The sequence below is a fragment of the Ursus arctos genome, unplaced genomic scaffold, assembly GCF_023065955.2.
Source record: "Ursus arctos isolate Adak ecotype North America unplaced genomic scaffold, UrsArc2.0 scaffold_6, whole genome shotgun sequence".
NCBI lineage: Eukaryota > Metazoa > Chordata > Mammalia > Carnivora > Ursidae > Ursus > Ursus arctos.
Window position 1 is genome coordinate 8,250,163 of NW_026623078.1, and position 24,677 is coordinate 8,274,839.

General features: G+C 38.9%; 1 protein-coding gene and 1 long non-coding RNA gene across 3 annotated transcripts in view; one reads left to right on the forward strand and one right to left on the reverse strand.

Moving 5' to 3' along the window:
- Positions 1-826: 826 nt before the first annotated feature.
- Positions 827-6,914, reverse strand: LOC113268115 (uncharacterized). The gene is made up of 3 exons (XR_003321024.4): positions 6,825-6,914; positions 5,146-5,284; positions 827-1,251 (listed from the first exon to the last, which is right to left on the reverse strand). It is a non-coding gene; the product is annotated as an uncharacterized LOC113268115 (long non-coding RNA).
- A 55-nt stretch (positions 6,915-6,969) lies between these two features.
- UBE2V2 (ubiquitin conjugating enzyme E2 V2) overlaps positions 6,970-24,677 on the forward strand; it is a 52,387-nt gene continuing 34,679 nt past the window's right edge. For both annotated transcript variants that reach the window (XM_026516496.4, XM_057307788.1), the window contains exon 1: positions 6,970-7,063. In XM_026516496.4, the coding sequence (XP_026372281.1) occupies positions 7,048-7,063 (16 nt within the window). In that variant the 5' untranslated portion in view covers positions 6,970-7,047. The remainder of the gene's footprint in view (positions 7,064-24,677) is intronic.

Below are 24,677 nucleotides of genomic sequence, written 5' to 3' on the forward strand. Positions count from 1 at the left end.
GTCGACAAGTTAACTGGCTTCAAATGGATCTGATTTTTATGTTGCAGACAGAACATGTCTGCATTTTCCTGTACTACTTCCTTAGTACAGACTAAAAGAGGTAGAGCAGTTTAATGAAGGGACAAGAAAAATTAATCAGGAAAGGATTCAGTAAAGTGGAATTTGAATTTGGCCTGTGGTAAGGACAGGAAATGGAAAGGTAGAGGTGAGAGGGGAAATCTAAGGTAGAGATATAAGCATGAAAGTGGCAATTAGCCCATAGCAATAGCAATAGCACACCTGAGAGATGGCTTGAGTATACTGCGGGTTGCCCATTGGAGAGTGATGAGAAATAACACAGGAGAAGTCAGAGGAGGCTGGATTCTGGAAGGTTGTGAAGGTCAGGCAGTGGTATTTGGGCTTGATATCCTTGGCCACCTTGTTAGGTAGACAGTTGTTTGCTTTAACTCCCTATGGCAGACTTCAACTTTTGATGACAGCACTTCTTTTTCTGCTGAGCATGAATATAGCCTTAGAATTCTCCAAATAGCTCTTCAGGTGGCCATTATGAATTGGTAAGAATTGACAATAAATATGAAACTCATTGTGAACCTGGTGGTAGGCAAACTGGAGCAAGTGTAGATTTTTCTCAATTAGGAAGGACAGAATAAAGGCAATGTTTAAGAAACACTGATATTTAGGATAGTTCGGCTGGGAGGCTGTTGCATTCTAGGTATGCAGTACAATGCTGAGGTCAGTAGGAATTGAGAAAACAAGCTTGGGGAAAGCATATTTAATAATTTGATGATACTGGTTTTTTTCCCCCCAGCGATAAGAAATTCTAGTCAGGTTATTATGCCAGATTCCTTTGTCAAAAAAATAAAAAGAATCCCTCAGGCTTTGTCAAGTCATGGTGACTTTATATAAGGATACAGTATTAGTTTTTATTGCTGTATAACCAATTATCACCAACTTGGTAGCTTAAACAACACACATTTATGTTTTCACAGCATCTGTGAGTCAGGAGTCTGGGACATAGCTCTACATAGTCCTCTGTAGGGCTTCAATCTATGTGTCAGTTCAGGGTCTGTGGTCTCCTTTTAAGGCTTGAGGGGAGGGAGCTGCTTCCAGGCTCATGTGGTTGTTAGCAGCATTCAGTTTCTTGCACACCATCAGACGGAGGGCCTCAGTTTATGGGTGGCTGTAAGCCAGAGGCTGCCTTCAGTTTCTTGACACATGGCTCTCTAAAGCTTGCAACATGGCAGCTTGCCTCTACAAATCCAGCAAATGAAAAAGCTTCCTTGTAAGATGATCATACAGTAGTAGGTGTTAATTACATAAGTGACATCCCATCACTTTACCATATTCTCTAATGATTAAAGACAAAGTTCTAGTACAGCCACAATGGAAAACAATATGGAGGTTGCTCAAAAAATTAAAAATAGAACTACCATATGATCCAGCAATCCTGCTTCTGGGTACATATCTGAAGGAAACACAACCACCATCTTGAAGCTATAGCGACACTTTCACGTTCATTGCAGCATTATTCCCAGTAGCCAATACACGTAAACAATCAAAGTGTTTGTTGACAAACAAATAAAGAAAATGATGGGGCGCCTGGGTGGCTCAGTTGTTAAGCGTCTGCCTTTGGCCTGGGGCATGATCCCAGCGTTCTGGGATCGAGCCCCACATCAGGCTCCTCCACTGGGAGTCTGCTTCTTCCTCTCCCACTCCCCCTGCTTGTGTTCCCTCTCTCGCTGGCTGTCTATCAAACAAATAAATATTAAAAAAAAAAAGAAAAAGAAAATGAGAAGTGTACACCTACAATGGAATATTTATCTTCTTTAAAAAAGAAGGAAGGACTGCTGTTTGTGAATGCTATTGATGAACCTGGAGGACATTATGCTAAGTGAAATAAACCAGACACAGAAAAACATTTTGTATGGTCTCGATTATATGTGGAATCTTAAAAAAATATAGCTTAGTAACAGAGAGTAAATGGTGATTGCCAGGGCTGGGATGTAGGGGAAATGGGGAGATATTCATCAAAGGTTACAAACTTTCAGTAATAGGATAAATAAGTTCTGGAGACCTAATTTACAGCATGGGGACTACAGTTAATAATAATGTGTTATATACTTGAGGGGCACCTGGGTGGCTCAGTCCTTAAGTGTCTGCCCCTGGCTCAGGTCCTGGGATCAAGTCCTAACCCCCTATAGGGCTCCCTGCTCAGCGGGAAGCCTACTTCTCCCTCACCCACTCCCCCTGCTTGTGTTCCCTCTCTTGCTGCCTGTCAAATAAATAAATAAAAATCTTAAAAAAAATAATGTATTATATACTTGAAATTTGCTAGGAGAGTAAATCTTTTTTTTTTTTTTAAGACTTTATTTATTTGAGAGAGATCACAAACAGGGGAGGAGCAGAGAGGGAGAAGCAGACTCCCCAGTGAGCAGGGAGCCCAACGCGGGGCTCGAACCCAGGACACTGGATCATGACCTGAGCCGAAGGCAGATGCTTAGCAAACTGAGCCACCCAGGCACCCTAAGAGAGTAAATCTTAAGTGTTCTCATCACCCACAAAAAATAGTAATTATATGAGTGATGTATATAGCTTGATTATGAATCATTTCACAGTGTATAAATATATCAAAACATCACGTTGTATATGTTAAATATACACATTTTTAATTTGTCAATAATACCTCAATAAAACTGGAAAAGAAAAAAGACAAGCCACAAGTCCTGTTCACCCTCAAGGGGAAGGGATCGTACTAGGGCATGAATACCAGGTGGGATCATGGGGTGCCAGACTGTCCACCACAAACATTAATGGCAATGAGGGAGGCAGAAACTTCATGGGAGTTGTACTTCTACTGCTGTTAGAAGAGGAACACTTATTTTGGCAACTAGAAAGAGGCAACAGGGACCTAAGGACCTAAGTCATCTTAATGCCTTCAAGTTGCCATTAAAGGGATTCTGTGACTTTTTTTGTGTCTATGCATCTTCTCGTTTGTCGTTCTTTTTTCTGCTTCCATCCATAGTTGTTTTCTGTATTTTCCTGGAAGATGAGGGAGAGAGACAGAGATTGGGGGGGGCGGAGATATTCATGTTTGACAAAGGTGTTTGTTGTGACCTTCACATAGGCTGCTAGTCAGTCTATAGAATGGACGCCCTTGAATCATATATTAGCTGTAGCTGGCAGGAAGGGGTTTAACTGTTGCAGCTGGATCATTTTTGTTCAAGGAACAGCTTAGGGTCTCTTCTACTAGAGCGCATGATAGGGCATTTTGTCTCAAGAAGGGATTAGGAAATGACGTATATCAGTTATCCAGTGGTTATACAGAAATCAAAGCTTATAAATAGCTAATTTATCACTTATTAATACTGCCCTCCCTTCAAAAATATGAGACTTTGTGGTAGCTTACAGAGATATATTAAATACCAAGATAAAGAACCAAATAAGTGTAAAGTATGATGAGGGAGAAATGAGAAAACAAAGTGAATTGAAGGGTGAAGTCAGAAGATATATTATATACCATAAACATTTAGTAGACAGGTGCTAGAAATTGCGTTTTGAGTTTCTTCATAGCTAGAGCCAGAGGAAAAACAAAACGCCTATAAAAATTATTTGCCTACTAGGAAAAAGAATAGTTTTCTCTTACGGTACAATCATCATAAGAATGGCAACCATTTACTGTGCACATTTGATTGCCAGGTACTATATGTAATGTGTTGAGTATAAATCCTAAGAGTACTTCTATTTCACTGCTGGAAAATTGGAGGTTAAAGAGATTAAATGCCTTTTTTAAGGTCACAAGGTGAACAAGTGGTTGGACTTAGATCTCTCTGGTTCCAAATCCAGCATTTCTTCATTGCACACTGATGAGATGAGTGAGCCATGGTGGAAGGTGATGGCGGCACCTACACCCATTGCTCACCTTGGCCCTTCCTGACTCTCCTGGGTTCATGAGCCCTTCACATTGCCCCCTGCCTCATGCTGGTACCCCACAAACACCAGACTGCTTCCACAATTGTTCTTTAACTGTTTCTAACACTCTAGACATCTTTTGATTTGCTTCTTTCTTCAATTTCATTTCCATATTAATCAAAGTTGTATTAGATTAGTTGATTTTTTTTATTTCTGTGATTTTATTCTTCTTTCATCTGTTTTACTTTTTTGTTTTCTTCTGTTTCTTCTTTGACTCCCAAGAAATTTGAAGTAACTTTTCCCCCCTAGTTTTTCCTGGTTGTCACTGAGGCTTTTTGCTTTATATATTATTGTGAATAAGCAAAAATTGAGCATTTTGGTTTTCTTTTTTTTTTTTTAATTTTTAAAGATTTTATTTATTTATTTGACAGAGATAGAGACAGCCAGCGAGAGAGGGAACACAAGCAGGGGGAGTGGGAGAGGAAGAAGCAGGCTCACAGTGGAGGAGCCCGACGAGGGGCTCGATCCCGTAACGCCGGGATCACGCCCTGAGCCGAACGAAGGCAGACGCTCAACCGCTGTGCCACCCAGGCGCCCCTGCATTTTGGTTTTCAAGTTACACAAAATCTGACTTCCTCCCACAGACTGTAATTTGCTCTTTCAAGAACAATAAGTAGGAAAATGGTAGGACTACTATTGGCTTTGCAAGTCTTGTTTATAAAATGGGGAGACAACACTTATGTATTTTGTTTTTAAGATTCAAGCATTTCCTGAGAAAATATTTACAATTGGTAAAGTAGAATTGAATTCGGTCAATGTTTTGCTAGTTGTTAATTTTGATTCTGTTGTGGGGAGGACAGGATTAAATCTATTAAATGTCATTATCCATCAATCTGCCCTAATAAGATGGTAAATATATGTTAACAGAAGTTCATCAACCTCCAAATTTAAGTGAACATTTGTGAAAAATGTATGATAATGGTTACTCAAACAATGTTTATAAGAATAGTTAACACAGAATAACAGTAAGCAGAGAGAATGTATTAGATTCTTACTGCTGCATAACAAATTGTCCCAAAACTTAGTGGCTTAAAACAGCAAACATGTGTTATCTTATTTTCTGTGGGTCAGGAATCTGGGCATGCCTTAGCTGGGTCCTAGCAGAGTGGCAATTAGGTGTCTGTCAGGAAGTTCATCTGAAGACTCTACTAGGGCAGGGTATGCTTTCAAGCTCACCCTTATGTTTGCTGACAGGATTCAGTTCTTCATGGCTGTTGAACTGAGGGCCTTACTTCCTCCAAGGCTATTGGCCAGAAGCTGTTCCTTGCCACCTGGGCTTTTCTCTAGGGTAGCTCTCGTACGGCAGCTGGTGACCCTGGGGGGAAGCAAGAGAGCAAGAGAGAGTGCTGCAGATGGAATCTAGTTTTTCTAAAACAAATCTCAAAAGTGATATCCCAGCCCTGCTGTCTTACTTTATTCACTCAAAGTAAGCCCCCATGAAAGGCAAGGGAATTATAAAAAACAAGGGCATGGATACCAGGAAGGGGTCATTGGGAGCCATCTTAGAGGTTTGCCTACCACAGAGAGTGAAACAAACATTAAAAGAATGCTGCATAGCATCAGTTCATGTTATGGGACAGAGCTGGGACTGACTAGGAAGAAAAGGCAGCTGGTGCTCCAAGCTCAGAAATTAAGAATAGGGCCTTTCTTTTCCCAAAGCTTCAGACACAGGTTAAGAGACAGGGTAGGCGAGCCTTGGTGGCTCATTTGGTTAAGCAGCTGCCTTCTGCTCAGGTCATGATCTCAGGGTCCTGGGATTGAGCCCCACATCAGGTTCCCTGATCAATGGGGAGCCTGCTTCTTCCTCTCCCTCTGCCACTCACTCCCCCTGCTTATGCTCTCTCACTTTCTGTCAAATAAACAAAATCTAAAAAAAAAAAGGAAAAAAAGAAAGATGGGGGAAATTAAGTGTGTGGGATGGAAAGAACTAAGAACCACTAAAAGTAAAAACTTCAGCCTCCCAATTACTACTATGGCAGCATCAGTATTTACTATCAGGACCAGCATTGCAAGGACAACCAGGAATGAAATGAGAATTGACTTGGGAATCAGAATTTTGTCTGAATTCCAGCTCTGTTGCAACTACTGGTAGATGCACGCTCCTAGAAAATCATTTAAGTTCTTTGGGGTTTAGTTTCATTTCTTATAAAATGGGGGTGGCTGTATCAAATATTACTAATGACATTTGTGAGGATGATATAGAAAGCCATGATAGTTACATAATACTAGATGGCAACATTTCTACTGTGTCGCTATAGTGAAAACTAAGGATGTAAAATCTTTGCTTTTTGAACATCCTTCTTTATTACTTAGAAATTTTATTTTAGACTTTTTTGAAAGAACTTCCCGACTCAGACATAGATTTTAGTGTTTCGCTCTCATGCATATCTCAAAAGTAAAATATGAATGCAATAAATTTAATTCTAAGGGGTTCTTTAAATTTTCTGTCAAACCCTTTTAAATCACTTTTCAACACAGAATTGTCAATGCCCTATTTTGCTATGCCTTTTAATAATATACTTCTCTTAATTCAATATATCAAAATATTACTTCCATATTTAATCAATATAAAACATTCTTAACGAGATGTTCTTTACAGGTATTGTTAAACAGATTAAGGTTTTGCAAACCTGCGCAGTCTCCCTTACAGCACATCCCCAGGCACGAGCTCATAACACACGTGGCTGCCGGATTGGGGATTGCAGCCGCACTGCACATGCCTTTAAACAAACAAAAAAATTTCCCCCTCTCTTCCCCTCCATTGCACATGTCTTTTAGAAAATATTTCTTTTTTGCTCTATACTATGATGACCGACTCAACGTGGTGTCCCAATAAACTTATCTTTAACTTTTACTTTGAATCAATAGTAGAATCTTAGGAAGTTCCAGTACAGCAGTCCAAACAGCAGCGAGGCCCTGCGCTCCCTTTGGCTAGGTGACGGGAGAGAACGCCGCCGGGGACGGAGCCCATGTGACGCGCGCCGCGAAGCCGCGGGGCGGGGGGCGGGGCGGCGCGCTCCCGGAAGTGGCGCTGACGTCGCTGTGCGTGCAGGCGGCTGCGTCGGGCTGCAGGAGAAGATGGCGGTCTCCACAGGTCGGTTCCCGGGGTGGGCTGCCTGCTTTCCCACTCCAACCCAGGTTTGCCCCTCCGCCTGCTGCTGGAGGCCGAGCACTGACTGTGTGGGAGAATCCGGAGTGCGCCTTCTCGGACACAGGGCTCCCCGTGGAGCGAAGCCCGGGAGCGGGGAGGGTCCAGGCGGGCCGGGCGCCGGCTCCGAGGGCCCGGGGCGGCCGTCGGGGGCTGCGGGTAGTGCTTGCGCGTCGGCCGCGCGCCCTCGGGCTGGGGGCGGGGTGGCTCCGGCGCGGGCGCACTCGCGGGGTCTGGGGGTTGCGGGTCAGATTGCTGAGCGGAAGACTGGGTGGGAGGGAAGAGAGGAGGCCCAAGGTGGGCGGTGTCAACCTTAGGCTCCGAAGGGTTTCGGGTTAAGGGGCGTCCCGGATAGAGTGGGGGTTGCGTTCCCTTGGGCTTGCCTTTATGTGGGTGGAGGAAGAGAGGACTAAGAAAAGGACTGTTGCTGTTTGTAACGACGGAGAAATGATGACCATTCTTACCTGACTGAATACGTGTTGTCTTTTTTTCATTTGAATGCAAAACTGTAGTGCAGGTAAAATAAAAGCACAGAGCAAGGAAAAGCTAATTGAAGGAGTGGTTTCTTAGGCCGTTCAACTCTTCTGTCGTACTGAGTCAATGTTTGGTTTCCTGTGAGCACAGACTTTGAAATTAAATATTAAAGCCGAGATTTTCGAAGCTTGACCATTTAAAAAATGTTAGAGTGAAAATGTTAAGTTTAACTGCTTAAACATACGTTTGATCTTCCATTTTTCCTAGTCATTATTGGAACCAGGTTATAGAACAGTGTGATTTAATATTTCATGCCATCATTGCATAATGAAACGAATTTTTAAACCTATGTTGTGCTAAAAATAAAAAAGGAAGATTGCAGTGTATGTTATTGGAACTTGTAATACCTCAGAATACATTCAACATACATTTTAATGAAAAATTGTGTCTTTTAAGTCTCATCTTTATTTACAGATGTCATAGGTGATGAGATCTTTAACAGTTTTAGCGCTGGGAAATATACTTGAGGTCAGAGCGAACTAGTAAAACAAGGATTACTTCAAAAATGAGATTTTACTGTTACAACTTGACTTGCTATTGAAATCCAATGTGCTTGTGAATGGACCATATCTTTTTAAGAATTGTGCTTAGTACCTATGGTTCTTGAAAATTAGTAATAAAGTGGTGCATTTTCATTTGGTAGTTTTCATTTGGTGGATTGCATTGTTTATTTAAACATGATTTTTTTCCCTAACGTTATACGTATAAGAAAGTGTGGAAATATTTTGAAAAGACCAAATATTAGATGATATTAATGGCAGATACTTTTTGTTAACCACTTTTAGTCATTTAAAGTAAGTTAAATTATGATGTTGCTGATTATTGGCATATTTTCTTATACACCGGATGGCTGTATTTTCTAGTTTATATTTCAACATCACAATTGTTAACATTTTCACTGTTTTTAGATATATGAAATTTGAAGCCTTAGCATAATTAATAAGGATGTAATTTAGGCGTTTCAGCATTCTTAAACCACTGAAATTCATTTTGAAACTGTTGCTAAAAACTTGCCTTGGTAAATTTCAATACTCTATTCATTTTATGTGCCTTACGTTATTGACAGTGTTGTTGAACTGAGAGGAATATGAGTGCAAAAGCAGCTTTGGACTTTTTAAATTATACTTTCTGTTAGCTATATTTTAGTATTCTTTGCTTCTTGGCATGGCAAAGGAAACAGTATATTTGTGAAGTAAATATGATGTAACTTGAAATTTAAAATGAGATGAGCTAAATGGCTGTAAGAATGTGCATGTTTTGGGGTGCCTGGCTAGCTCAGTCTGAGGAGCATGGGACTCTTGATCTCAGGGTCATAGGTTAGAGCCCCAGTTTGGGTGTAGAGATTACTAAAAAGAAATAATAAACTTTGAAAAAAGAATCATTTAAAAATGTACATAGACAAAATAATCTGGATAAAAATAGTTATTTGGTAGGCCAAAAAGAGACACCTGACAAATAGTTTTTTGATCTTTTCTAAGGCATTATATTTTAATGTGCATTATTTAAGTCATATACTTTTACCCTTCCTCTTACTGGAAGAAAAATTGGGGAGAAAAAATTCTAATTAGAATGGGAACTCTTGGTCCTCTTACTTTGCAGATGAGAAAACAGGCCTAAAGAAATACGAGATTGTACTTAGTGACGGATTCAAGATTAGAATGCGGGTTTTTTTCGTCTTCAGTCTAATGTTCTTTCTGTTACGAGGAACTGTGAATTTTTAATATTCCTCAAATCATGAATCTTACTCCCTTTGAAGCTTGAGAGTGACTTTCACACTTTTCGTTCTAGCAGAATCTTTGTTTCAGACTGTTTGATGCTTCTTATGAATGGAAATTGGGCTGTGGTGGAGACCCACTTCCTAGGTTCCCCTTTTCCAAGAGGCAGAGTCACCTCTGGGGGAGGATTTCACAGGACATAGCTTAAGAAACAAGGAATAGAAATTTATTAGTGCATTTAGTACCTTTGATTCAAAAATTTAATTAGATCCCAACACTAAGAAAAGACATACATAAAAAAGTATGTGCAATACTTTAAAAAATTTTGGGGGGGGGCACCTGGGTGGCTCAGTAGGTTAAGCAATTGCCTTTGGCTCAGGTCATGATCCTGGAGTCCCAGGATCGAGTCCTGCATCTGGCTCCCTGCAGGGAGTCTGCTTCTGCCTCTGACCTTTCCCCCCTCTCATGCACGCTCTCTCTCTCTCATTCTCTCTCTCAAATAAATAAAATCTTAAAAAATTCTTTTTAAAAATTTTAAAAGTTTTAATTTTACAGGGAAGTTGTGAAGATAGTATAGAGAAGATTGTACGTTAGAGTAACTACTGTACATTTTCTGTCTCAGGATCCCATCTGGGATACATTGTAATATGAAACATTTTAAAATTTCTTATCGCTTAAGTTACAGTAGTGTTAGAGTGGCCTTCTAGTCTCTGAATGCAGATGATTGTAAAATATCTTTAAGTAATGAGAGGCTCAGGAAAATATGGAGTATTTTTTCTTACAGTGGATTTGTGTAAGCCATATGGTTGAAAAATGAAATCAAAATAAAACTTAACTAATAACGCTCTTCAGAAGTGGGCAGCATTGTATATACGGGAACAAGAACCAGATTAGTGTTTTAATTCCCCTGCTAGCCCCTGGTAGATTACTGAGGCATGATAGGCATGCGACTGAATCTCTTAAGCCTTGCTTTCCCCATCCCTTCTATGAAAAGGTTGGACAACATGATTTTGTTTTCCGCATCTTCAAGATGAAGAGAAATGGGCGGAATTTGGGAGTAATAACAGAAGAGATCTGCATGTGTAAATCGAAACCTACAATCTGGGAACTAAACAACAGGAGAGCCGAATTGCAGTAGTCTAGTACATTTCCCTTTTGAGACTTTACTAACTGGTCTGATAGATTTTTCTGTGTCCGTTAGGAACCTGCATACTCTTGATACACGTTTGCTCTTGACAATATGATTAAATAATACAACCTTACTATACAGGCAGTCATTCCTTTGCACAGTACTACAGAGTGGTGAAAATGACCATTCAAACCGAAACTATTAAATCATTTTTTTTTTAAGATTTTATTCTTTTATTGAGAGAGAGACCGAGAGAGCGTGAGTGGGTGGGGGGCGGGAGAGACAGGCTCCCTGCTGAGCACAGAACCCAATGGGGCTTGATCCCCAGACCCCGAGATCATGACCTGAGCCGAGTCAGATGCTTAACCGACTAAGCCACCCAGGTGCCCCCTAACCAGTTCCATTAAGTAAGAAAAATTCTTACTCTGTGACCTTTGAAAATGTTTGCTCAGGCATTAAAAACTCTTCCTGTGGTTGCAAATGTATAGGAAAATGAAAAAAAATTGTAAAACTAGTATTTGTTTAGTACTCTAAACATGAGACATTAAGAATTGAGTGTTTTGTTTTTAAAAAAAACTTGTAAAAAGTAGTTTGAACGTTTCCGTTTTCTAATATAACTTAGGATGTGAAGCAAGCATCTTTTTTGTGCTTTGGTGAATTGTCATACTCCTAAAGTGGGATTATTTCCAGTATTTTATCCTTTGTGCTTTCAAGTGTTAGGAAATAATCTGCAACTTTCTTTATTGTGAAGTGTTTTACTTCCTCTGGAACACTGTTATCCTATTCTTAAATTACTTCCCTCACAAAGTTCACAAACTTCATGAGGCTGCTCATCTAGAGTCTCCCAACACTTTATGGTCAGGTATTTCTTCTTAACTATTTACATTTGATTCACATTTCACTTCGGTGTTACCAGTTTTTGTTTCTTTGCTGCACTTACTTTCAGTTTTCATTTCTTTGCTGTACTTTGATCTTTGTTGGCTAATTTCCTTTTTTGGCTATTTTTACGGAATGTCACCTGGGTTGGGGTGCCTGGGTGGCTCAGTCGGTTAAGTGTCTGCCTTCCGCTCAGGTCATGATCTCAGGGTCCTGGCAACTAGCCCTGCATCTGGCTCTCTGCTCGGCGGGGAGCCTGCTTCTCCCTTTCCTGCTGCCCCCCACCTGGCTTGTGCTGTCTCTTCTCATGCTCTCTGTCTCTCTCTCTCTCTCAAATAAATAAATAAAATCTTAAAAAAAAAAAAGAATGAGAATGTCACCTGGGTTTACTACTGGCAGACAGGGAGGCAACACTACTATAAGTTTTGCTGTCTATATTTGACTAACAGATGTGCAATGACCCATCACCAACAGATTTTGAAAGACGCGAAGTGATTGGCCACTGGTTAGGATGCTCATCTATTATTTACATAGTGATTTGTGGACTGGGGAGCTAGCAGCAAAGTTTGTACTTAATGCAGTTACCCACAGTTGACAGACTGCTAACTGAAGCTTCAACCGTGTTGTTGGGGGACTGGTGTTATTTAAACAGTGCTAACTGAAAGTCATGCAAATGGAAACTATGGAAAGCAAAGATTATCCTTAGTGGAAACATCCACTTGATAATTATTTGGGGAGCTGCTTGACACAAAATTTCGAAGTGGATACATGAGGCTTGTAGACTGGAATAAATGGAATAAAATTCAGTGTTCAAAAGTTTGTTTCAAATATAGTTGACTTTTTAAAAGAGCTGACGCTTTTATAAGTAAATCTTTGAGGTAATAATAGGTGAGACTTCAGGACTGGTATTTGTGAGTAACTTATTTACAAAGTCTCCACTGATTTGTATAAGAGCAGATGTTATATTCAGTTTAAGTTAGAACTCTGCAAAGTTTCAGACCACAGGAGAGAAATCCTTAAGGCCTGTGTAGGTCTTTACATATGTTGAAATAGTAGTTCTAATGGAAAGCACTTTATGGATTATCTAGGCTCTGGGCCAACCTCATTTTATAGATGAGCAATGGAAATCTAGATATGAAATGACTTTCACAAAATTATCTAGCTAGATGTTGAGCTCAGAGCTAGTTTCTTGATTTCAATTTCTTTCATACTACTTCTGTATTACACTGTATTCCATAAACTTTTTGTTAGCTTTTATTTTGTAAGAATCTGACAATGTGATGGGGCGCCTGGGTGGCACAGCGGTTAAGCACCTGCCTTCGGCTCAGGGCGTGATCCTGGCGTTATGGGATCGAGCCTCACATCAGGCTCCTCCGTTATGAGCCTGCTTCTTCCTCTCCCACTCCCCCTGCTTGTGTTCCCTCTCTCGCTGGCTATCTCTGTCAAATAAATAAATAAAATCTTTAAAAAAAAAAAGAATCTAACAATGTGAGTTCATAAATAAATGCCATTAAGGATCAAGACAAAACACTTGAAAGAGTGTAATGGCATTATAAGGTATAAATATGTTGAAAGAATAACAAAAAAATTAAGAGAGTTGATATTAATAGCTAAATCTTGTTACACGTTTACTCTTTTTTTTTTATTGTGAGCACAAATTTGGTATTGCAGGCAAATATACATAGTAATTGTTTCCCTTAGTGATTCTTACAATAGCTGACATTTTTCCTTTGAGCTTTTTTTTGGGGGATGGGATGGGAGGGGAGGTTATTGGGAGTGCTATGAGGTTTATAGAAATTCATCTCTATTAGAAGTAAGGCAGCATAACCTGATGAGTTATTTTAAACATTACCATATTGCTCATAAAGTGGCTCTTTACGACATTTAATACTGACTCCCCCTCCTCCCATTCTTCCTCTTACCTACTTCTCTAAATAGGGTGCTTATGGACAGGACTGTGTACGTTCACTGGGTAGGAAGAACCTGGTTCCAAGCTTTGTGGGACTGGGAAGACTGGCAACGGCTATGTAACCTGGGCTGCTTATTCTCCCCTGCGGTTTTGAAATGGTTTCTAAAATCCAGGGTCCTGGGGTGCCTGGGTGGCTCAGTCGGTTAAGCATCTGCCTTAGGCTCAGGTCATGATCCTGGGGTCCTGGGATTGAGCCCTAAATCGTGCTCCCTGCTCATTGGGGCGTCTCGTTCTCCCATTGCCCCTCCCCCCACTTGTGTTCATCCTCTCTCTCTCACACTCACACTCTCAGTTTCTCTGTTTCAAGTAATCTTTAAAAAAATAAATAAAATCCAGGGTCCTTTGGAAAAAGGCGTTTTCTGCATGAAGTCCATGTAGTCCTTGACTACATCTTTGAGTGATGGGTCACTGAGAAAGCTGAAGCCTCTGGGAGATGGAACTGTAAATAAATACTAAGTTTAGTTTCAGGGAGTTCTTTACTACTTTTTTTTTTTTTTGAAAACCTCTGTTGAGATAGAATTCATGCAACATACAGTTCTCCTGTGTGTACAATTCATTGTTTTCTGGTGTATTTGCAGATGTGTGCAACCATTAACTACAGTCACCTTAGAACATTTTTATTGCCTAAAAAACCCTGTATCCTTTAACCCTCACCATCCTATCCCTGCATCATCCCCTTCCAGCCCCTGCAACCAGTAATTTATGTTTTGTCTCTGTAGATTTGCCCATTCTGGACTTTCATATGAATAGAATCATAGAATATGTGGTCTTTTGTCTCTGACTTCTTTCAATTAATGTAATGTTTTCAAGGTTCATTGATGTTGTAGTATTTATCAGTTCTTATCATTCCTTTTAATGGCTGAATAATATTCTATTGTTTATATACCACATTTGATTTATCCATTCGTTGTTGATTTGGATTGTTTCAACTTTTTGGCTGTTATGAATAATGCTGCTGTAAACATTTGTGTGCCAGTTTCTCTATGGATGTCTGTTTTCATTTCCTCTGGGTATATATCTAGGAGTACAATTGCTGGATCATATGGTAATTCTGTTATTAATTGTTTGAGAAACTGTCAGACTGTTTTCCAAAGGGAGACCATTTTATATCCTCACCAGCAGTTTGTAAGAATCCTGATTTCTCCACATGTCACAAACTGCCTGGCTTTTTGATTCTGGCCATTCTGGTGGGTGTAACATGACACTTCATTGTGGTTTTGATTTGCATTTCCCTGATGACTAATGATGTTGAGCATCTTTTTATGTGCTTATTGGTCATTGGTATATTGTCTTTGGAGAAATGTCTATTCAGGTTCTTTGCTTATTTTTAAATTAGGCTGTCTTTTTATTGTTGAATTGTAAGAGTTCTTTATATAGTCTAGATACAAGTTCCTTATATATATAGTTTGTAAGTATTTTCTCCCATTTTGTAGGTTATCGTGTCGCTTTTTTGATGTTATCCTTTGAAACCCAAAAGTTTTAAATTTTGATTAAGTCCAATTATCTATTCTTTCCACTTTATTAAGATGCAAAGTATGGCTTTTGGTGTGTATTTCATTGTCTAGCTGGTTCTTTGTTTTAAAAATGTCATGTTGATACATGTAAAATCTACACTTGATTTTAGCCAAAAGGAGGAGAAGTGAGGACATAATGTAACTTCTGATCGATGACTGGTTATGATTATTTTACATAATTATGGTATGACAGAGGGCTGTAGGAGTCCATGCTCCCCCTTGCCAGGTATGAGGTTTAACCTTACAGTTAAAAAAGTTAAATAGCCAGATACAAGGCATACTCTAAGCAGTTTATGATTTTGTAAGTACTGTAATTATGGTGTGGGTTTTTCAGTTTAGTGCCTGGGATGTTATTGAAAAATATAAACAATGCATAGGTTGGCTTACTATTGTTATGCTAGTATCACCTGTTACCTAATTTATCAGTTGTGGCTTACTAAATTATATTGATGTAAGTGGTTCTTTCCTGAGAGGAAACACTTATGTTGTTGTAAAGTTCTTAATTTTCTTGTGTTTACCTTACAAGCGGTGGTTTGGAGGGATATTTACTTATTTTGCTTAATATGGTTTTCTGACTGCAAACTAATTGGACTCACAGGAGAATAGTTATACTCATTTAAATGGTCTCTGTCGGAAGACCTTCTATCTTCTAAAGTGTATGGCATTCTTTTTTTTTTTTTTTTTTTGTAAGATTTTATTTATTTATTTGACAGATATAGAGACAGCCAGTGAGAGAGGGAACACAAGCAGGGGGAGTGGGAGAGGAAGAAGCAGGCTCATAGCGGAGGAGCCTGATGTGGGGCTCAATCCCATAACACCGGGATCACGCCCTGAGCCGAAGGCAGACGCTTAACCGCTGTGCCACCCAGGCGCCCCTAGAGTGTATGGCATTCTTAATTTTACTTAGAAATTCATACTAGAAAGGAACCGTGGTATATTGCAGCTTACCTAACTTTCCTCCACTTCCTCGTTTATTTATTTTAAGGGAAATGTCCTTTCCTGGTTCTAGAATATACATTGTTAGCTGCTTTCCTGGAGAATAGTAACTTCTGTACTCCCCCTTCATTTGCCTATCTCACTGAGATATCTATAGTGTATCTGAGCAAAGTCTTCAACAACTTACTGCATTGTATGGTTGTCTTCCCTGACACCTGAGTGTAAGACCTTGGGGAAAAGATTCTGTGTTCGTGTTCAGAATCAGCAGCACCTGCTACAGGACTGGTCGATAAGTGTCGAGAGCAAGATTGAAAGTAAGCACCTGCCATAAATTCACCAAGTGTTTTTTGAGTGCCTTTTGTGTTGCCATCATTTTTATGGTACTTTCTATTTAAGTGATTTAATAATGAGAAAATAAATGGTTCAAGTAAAATCTGGCTTTCCCTTTTTATAAATTATGTTTTACATGTAAATTGGTTTCAGTTTACTTTTCTGAAGTAAAACAGTACTAAAAGATTTTACGTTCAAGTGCATGCATTAAATAAACACATTGACTATTTTCTCCTTATCTAGCTGAGTTAGTATACAGTACATAACTATATGAATAATTCATTCATGTAGTTGCAGAATTTTTTGGGAGTGTCTAGGGGCAGAGTGGTTTTGGTTGTAACCTAGAGTACTAGTAGCATACTTCATATTCTGTGCGCATAATGCATCTCCCAAACCACAGAATTGAGATACTTTACAAATCCTGTATTCCAGAGGTTTTTCCATGTATATTTAAAGGTACAGTACAGACGCTTCAGATGTACAATATTTGATTTGAATTTTTTCTAGATGTTTTTTTTACCATGTTTCATCAGTTCTTTTTTTTTTTCAACGATTTTATTTATTGGAGAGAGAGCGCGTGTGCACGCGGCAGAGCACCAGCAGGGTGGAGGGGCAGAGGGAGAGGGAAAAACCCACTCCCAGCTGAGCAGGGACCCCGACATGGGGCTTGATCCCAGGACCCTGAGATCATGACCTGAGCTGAAGGCAGACACCCAGCTGACTGAGCCACTCAGGCACCTCATGTTTCATCAGTTCTAAGACACATTTTAATGTCTGAAATACATGTATGTTGTATAGTTTAATTGGTAGTGTTTAATTCCTTCCTTCCTTCCTTCCTTCCTTCCTTCCTTCCTTCCTTCCTTCCTTCCTTCCTTTTGTTAATTTCTTAAAATAGTCCATCATAGGGACGCCTGGGTGGCTCAGTTAAGTGTCTGCCTTCAGCTCAGGTCATGATCCCAGGGTCCTGGGATCAAGTCACACATCAGGCTTCTTGCTTGGCATCGAATCTGCTTCTCCCTCTGCCCGCTGCTCCCCCTGCTTGTGTGCTTGTGTGTGCGCATGTGCTCTGTCTCTCTGACAAAATCTTAAAAAAAAATAGTCCATCATAGTTTATGCTATCTTAGATTTAGATGAAAGAAAATATTTAAAATCTTGATTACAAAGCATTCAGTGAGGTGAATATATACCAGATTTTATTTATAAATTTTATTTATTTATTCGACAGAGCATAAGCAGGGGGAGCAGCAGAGGGAGAGGGAGAAGCAGGCTCTCCACCGAGCAGGGAGCCCGATGTGTGACTTGATCCCAGGACTCTGGGATCATGACCTGAGCCAAAGGCAGACGCTTAACCCACTGAGCCACTCAGGCACCCCATATACCAGATTTTAAAGTACAGGGTTCTACAAGCGTGTTAACATGTATTGTCATTTCTTAACTGAATATTAAGCAGTTATTATAAGCTTAAAAAATTGTAGGGGCACCTGGGTGGCTCAGTGGGTTAAGTGTCTGCCTTTTCCTTCAGCTCAGGTCATGATCCCAGGGTCCTGGGGTTGAGCCCCGTATTGGGCTCCTTATTCAGCGGAGAGCCTGCTTCTCCCTCTCTCTCTCTGCTGCTCCCCCTGCTTGTGCGTGCGTGCTCTCTCGCTCTCTCTCTCTCTCAAATAAAAATAAAATAATACAGTGAAATAATTTTTAATCTCATGCAATTTCTTGAAATACTTATTTTAGAGACAAAAGTTAAAATTGCTGTATATGATAAACCTTCATTTCAGCAGAAGGATATTCCGATATTTTTCTGTGCTTTATATAAATATAATTTTTAATATTAAATCAATGTATTACCAGTTCATACCAACTGATGGACATAATTCCATTCTAAAGTTTTTTTGTAATGTAAATCATATGCTTTGATGTCAGTATTTCTGTATTCTTAACATTTTTGACATTCTTGATGATAGTATTTATAGTGGGATTGTAATTGCTGTTTTGAAAAAGCTAGCGGGGTTATAGGCCCAGTTAGAATTGTGGAATGGGTTTTTTCTGAGTGAAGAACTTGGAATAAGGATTAATGATTCAGTCAGATTTGTTCTCTTGATCAATGAGTGGTCAGAGCTAATACGTTGATAGGCCTCCTCAGCTGGGATTTCCACTGATGGTGTATGGAAGAGAGAGTAAGTGCATATAGTCCAAAATAGAGGGCAGTACAGTGGTGACACAGAATGACCTCATTTACTTTTCTAAAATATTCTGCCATTAACATTGTAAGGTAAAAGCCCTAGTGAATTTAAAGCATCACTTGTGGGTTATCTTTGGGTCCATATTAATGAACATTTGAAAGCTTCTGATAAATATGACCAATGTGTATGTGTTGTTAATTAGGTCTGTTTTTTCATTTATACACAGTTAATGTAATTCATGTATTTTATTTTTTAAGTTTTCATTTTCTGGTTAGTAAACACAGTGTTGTGTTAGTTTCAGGTGTACAATATAGTGATTCAACACTTCACACATCACCTGGTGCTGATCACAAGTGCACTTCCTAATCTTCATTACCTATTTAACCCATCCTCCCACCCACTTCCCTTTGGGAACCATCAGTTCTCTATAAGACATTCTATAAGTTCTTGATTTTTGTCTTTTTATTTCCCTTTTGCTCTTTTGTTTCTTAAGTTCCATATAGGAGTGAAATCATGGTATTTGTCTTTCTCTGATTAACTTGTTTTGCTTATCATTATCCTCTGTAGCTCCATCCATGTTGTTGCAGATGGAAAGATTTCCTTCCTTTTTTATGGCTAAATAATATTCATTATATGCAACACACCCCATCTTTATCCATTCATCAATCGATGGACACTTGAGATGCTTCCATATTGTAGCCATTATAAATAATGATGCTATAAATATAGCATGTATCTCTTTGAATTAGTGTTTTTGTATTCTTTGGGTAAATAACCAGTAATGTGATTGCTGGATCATAGGGGAGTTTTATTATTCAGTTTTTGAGGAACCTTCATATTGTTTTCCACATTGACTACACCAGTTTTCATTCTCACCAGCAGTGTGAGAGGGTTTTTTTCCCTCCACATGCTCATCAACACCTGTTGTTTCTTTAGCTGATTTTAGCCGTTTTGACAGGTGTGAGGTGATATCTCATTGTACTTCTGATTTGCATTTCCCTGATGGTAAGTAATGTTGAGCATCTTTGTTGGCCATCTATATGTCTTTGGAGAAAGGTCTCTTCATGTCTTCTGCCCATTTTTTAATTGGATTATTTGTTTTTTGGGTGTTAAGTTCTAATGTATTTTGAATGCTAACCCTTTATCAAGTATGTCATTTGGATATATCTTCTCCCATTCCATAGGTTACCTTTTAGTTTTGTTGATTGATTCCTTCATATGCAGAAACTTTTTATTTTGATCTAGTCCCAGTAGTTTGCTTTGCTTTTATTTCCTTTGCCTCAGGAGACATTTAGAAAAAAGTTGCTGTGGCCGATGTGAAAGAAGTTACTGCCTGTTGTTCTCTTTTAGGATTTTTATGGTTGCAGGTTACACGACCTTAGGTCTTTAATCTCTTTTGAATTTATTTTATTTTATTTTTTTTTAAAGATTTTATTTACTTATTTGACAGAGATAGAGACAGCCAGCGAGAGAGGGAACACAAGCAGGGGGAGTGGGAGAGGAAGAAGCGGGCTCATAGCGGAGGAGCCTGATGTGGGGCTCGATCCCATAACGCTGGGATCATGCCCTGAGCCGAAGGCAGACGCCTAACCGCTGTGCCAGCCAGGCGCCCCTCTTTTGAATTTATTTTTGTGTGGCATATGAGAAAGTGGTCCAGTTTGTTTCTTTTGCACGTTGTTGTCCAGTTTTCCCAATACCGTTTGTTGAAGAAACTGTTTCTCATTGGATACTTTTTCCCGCTTTGTCAAAGTCGAATTGACCATTTGGTTGTAGGTTTATTTCTGGGTTTTTCATTCTGTTCCATTGATCTGTGTGTCTCTTTTTGTGTCAGTACCATACTGTTTTGATCACTACAGCTTTGTAATACAACTTGAAGCCTGGAATTGTGATACCTCCAGTTTTGTTTTCTCTTTCAGGATTGCTTTGGTTATTTGGGATCTTTTATTCCATACAATTTAGAATTGTTTTTTTCTAATTCTGTGGAAATTGCTGTTGGAATTTCGATAGGGAGTGCATTAAATGTGTAAATTGCTTTGGGTATTGTAGACATTTTAACAACATTTGTTCTTCCAGTCTATTAGCATGGAATGTTTTTCCATTTCTTTTTTTTTTTTTTTAAGATTTAATTTATTTATTTGACAGAGAGACAGCCAGCGAGAGAGGGAACACAAGCAGGGGGAATAGGAGAGGAAGAAGCAGGCTCATAGCGGAGAAGCCTGATGTGGGGCTCAATCCCATAACGCCGGGATCATGCCCTGAGCCGAAGGCAGACGCCTAACCGCTGTGCCACCCAGGCGCCCCTGTTTTTCCATTTCTTTGTGTCATCTTGAATTTCTTTCATCAGTATTTTACAGTTTTCAGAGTATGGGTCTTTCATCTCTTTGGTTAGGTTTATTCCTAGGTATCTTACTGTTTTGGTGCAATTGAAATGAGATTGTTTTCTTAATTTCTCTTTCCTCTTCATTATTGGTGTAAAGAGATGCAACAGATTTCTATACATTGATTTTGTATCCTCCGACTTTACCGAATTCATTTATCAGTTCTAGCAGTGTTTTGGTGGACTTACTTTAGGTTTTCTATATAGAGTATCATGTCATCCACAAATAGTGAAAGTTTTACTTCTTACTTCCAATTTGATTGCCTTTTATTTCTTTTTGTAGTCTGATTGCTTTAGCTAGAACTTCCAGTACTATGTTAAATAACAGTTGTGAGCGTGGACATCCTTGTCTTGCTCCTGACCTTAGGAGAAAAGCTCTCAGTTTTTCCCCATTAAGAATGATGTTAGCTGTGGGATACAATTCATGTATTTAATTTAATTTTTTTTAGGGGGGGAGGGGGAGAGGGAGAATTTGATGTGGGGCTGGATCTCACGACCCTGAGATCATGACCTGAGCCAAAATCAAGAGTCAGATGCTTAACCGACTGAGCCACCCAGGTGCCCCTAATTCATGTATTTTAAAGTGATTTTATATAATTAAAAAAATTTTTTTGAAGATTTAATTTATTTATTTTAGAGAGAGAACAAGCAGGGAGGAGGGGCAGAAGCAGACTCCCCGCCAAGCAGGGAGCCCAATATGGGGCCCAATCTCAGGACTCTGGGATCATGACCTGAGCTGAAGGAGAAGACAGACAGACTCCTTAACCGACTGAGCCACCCAGGTGCCCCTAATCACTGCAAAATTTAGTGGCTTCAACCTGATTCATTCTTTCTCATGGTTTCTCATTAACTTGGTGGTTCTGCTGGTCTCACGTGATGATGGGCTGGGTCTGTTGCCCACGTGCCTTGATTCAACTAGGATTGCCCATTCTCTGGCCTGTTTGACTTCTTCACTTCCTGGTAGTGCCTTAATTGGTAGTTGGCTTCTAAAGAGCTAAAAAGAAGAGAAGCCACCAGGCCTATGAGAATGCTATTCCCACAACTGCACCAGCATTACTATACCATATTCTATCAAAATAAGTGATAAGGCCATCCCAGATTCAAGCAGAGAGGAAATAGCCTCCATCCCTTGATGGGGGGGAGGGGACTGTGTCCCCGAGGGAGAAGAACTGTTCATAGCTGGCTTTGGAGGCAGTCTACAGACTACTTGTGTTTTGTTCTTGAGGGCGAATTTCATAAAGTGGAATTTTAAGTCAAAGCATATGAATAAAAATTGTTATATTTTGTCAAATTACCTCTTAAGCAAGGTGGAATTGATTTCCAGTGGTGTGTAATTATGTATAAATATACTTTTCCCACAGTTCTACCAGCATTGTGTTTATCATGTTTTAAAATTTTATTTTTTGATGGATGTATAATTTCATCCTTTAGTTTGCCTGTTTTTTAAAAATTTTCTTGTTTGGTGTTTTTCTTGTTTATCATTTGTATTTCATGTTTGTGAAATATATATTACCCATTTATTAAAAACATGTGTGGCCATTTACTTCTTGTTCAAGGAACTGGTTATTGATATTAGCAAGTTTTAATAATTTAGAAAGTATTGAAGTCAACTTGAAAATTTTATACCTTATATTTAGTACTTCTTCATTTTTGCTTTTTTTTTTTTTTTTTTTAACTTCTTAGGATAGGGTCATGTCCGATATTCTGAAACAGTCCTCTAGATGAAGTGAAGGAAGGTTAAATGGGGAGGAAAGTTAGACTACACCTCTCAGTGGAGGGAATAGCAAAGAATTTCTGGCCACCTTTAATGTGCTACAAAGTACAATGATTCTCGACTATTTTGATCGCTAGTTAATAGATAAAAGAATCATGAATTTTTAGAAAGTAAAACATTATAAATTGCGTAACACTAAAACTGCATTTGATCTTTGATTTAAAGGTATTTCAGGAATCATATAGGTAGGTTGTTTTGTTTTAAAATTGGTCTCTGATAACTTGCTTTCATGGAGTTCGAGAATCCTAAATTTGGAAGTAATGTGGTTCAGCAAGAATTCTGAACCAGAGAATGGAGTTTAGGGCAGAGAAAAGGCGAGAGGATTTCTTCTTCCTGTTGCCTCTTCTTTCTCCCCAGTCTGGTGGATTCCCTCCTATAGTAAGCTTTTATTGTTGGTCACTGAGATTTGTTGGGATGGACAAAAAGTTGTACACCACTGATGTAGTTTACTTCCACATTTCACACTGAAATATGCACAGTTTAAAAGGAAACACTATTTGCTCAGTGTCATTTGGCTAGTTTCCTGGTAGGGCAAAATATTAATGAAAATTTTGTGTTGCTCCTTCTTGTCTTTAGCACTTCTCGTACTGTGATTTCTGTGTCTTGCTCCCCTGTTAAACTGTAAGCTGCAAGAGGTCTGGGACTGTGACTGTCAGTGCTAGATCCCATTGGCTTTGTATAGTTCTTCACTTGTAGTTGATTTTTGATTTTGGTTTATTGGAAGTAAATAAAATTACAGAATTAGAATAAAATGAACCACAGTTTTCTTAGTTGAGGCACTTAACATTTCTTGGTCTTTCATCACAATTGATGCTATTTTCCTCTTCTTCCTTCCTTATCTATGGAGTTCATGCTTATTGCCCGTCCCTGCCCTTGCCCCCACTCCTTGCTGCAGGTAAAGTCTGAGTTTGCAAGTGAACCTGTCCTTTCTGTGTTGAGCCCTACCTTCCAGGCCGTATCTGGCTCTTTGCTCATTCATTCTCAGCTACTATCCCCAAACACTGCCTACCATTCTGTCTCCTTTTTTTTTTTTTTTGTAATGTTCTCCTTTTAAAAAGAAAGACTTCAAACAGCAGAAAAATGTGTGAATACACATTATATCGACTCCCAGCTCTCTCACATTCTAGTAAATTCTTCTTGCTTCAGGTTGTTTTTGAAGAAATAAAGTGTCAGTACCCTTCCAAGTACTAGGCCTCTTCCTCTTTGCCCAGAGATTACTGCTATCCTGATTTTGGAGTGTTATTGCACAAATGTCTTTATACTTTTGCTACCATATGTATGTACTCAGGAACAGTATAAAGATCTTTTTATATATGGCTTTTGAGGGGTTTATTTTTTCTTTTTAATTGTGGTAAAATATATGTAATATAACATTTACCATCTTAATTGTACAGTTCAGTAAGGTTAAGTATATTCATGTTGTTTGTAATAATCTCCAGAACTTTTTCAACTTGAAAACTCAAACTACTCATTAAATAGTGTGCTTTAAAAATTTTAGCATTGATTGATACTTGTAGCTCTAATTCTTTTATTGTAATTGCAGCAGTTTTCTATCGTTGATTATACCGTGTTACTTTTAGTTTGTTTCTGAGTTTTCACTATTAGAGATAATGCTTAGTGAGCATTCTTATTCCTGTCTTCCTCTGAGCATTCACATGACTTTCTTCAGCCCTATGCTTGGATCTTTCTAAATATTACCAATTTGCTCACCAAAGTAGTTGTACTAGTTTATTCTCACGTCAACAGTGAATGAGCTTCTCTTCTCTACATCTTCATCAAATCAAGTTTTGTGAGACAATGTCAATCTGGGGGATAGTTACTGTTTTAATTTATGTTTCTCTGATTACTGTTGAGGTTAAACATCCTTTTATATGTTTATTGTTCAGTCCTATTTTCTGTTCCGTCTTTTCCTTGTCTCTTTATATTAGATGTTAACATTTTACCAGTTATGTTACTCGAATCTTCTTTCAGTCTGTGCCTCATCTTTTATCTTTCAGTGAACCTGTTTTTTATTTCGTCAAGTTTATCAGTCCTTCGGTTTTGCTTTTTTTGTTTTAAGAAATCATTTCTTATATGTCAAGGTCATAAGGATATCTTACATTAAAGTTAATATTTTGCTCTTCTTTTAGACTTAATTTGCCTTGAATTGATTTTTATGTATACTGTGAGATAGGGATCTAATTTTTCCATATAGATGAAATGTCCTAACACCATTAACTGAGAAGTACA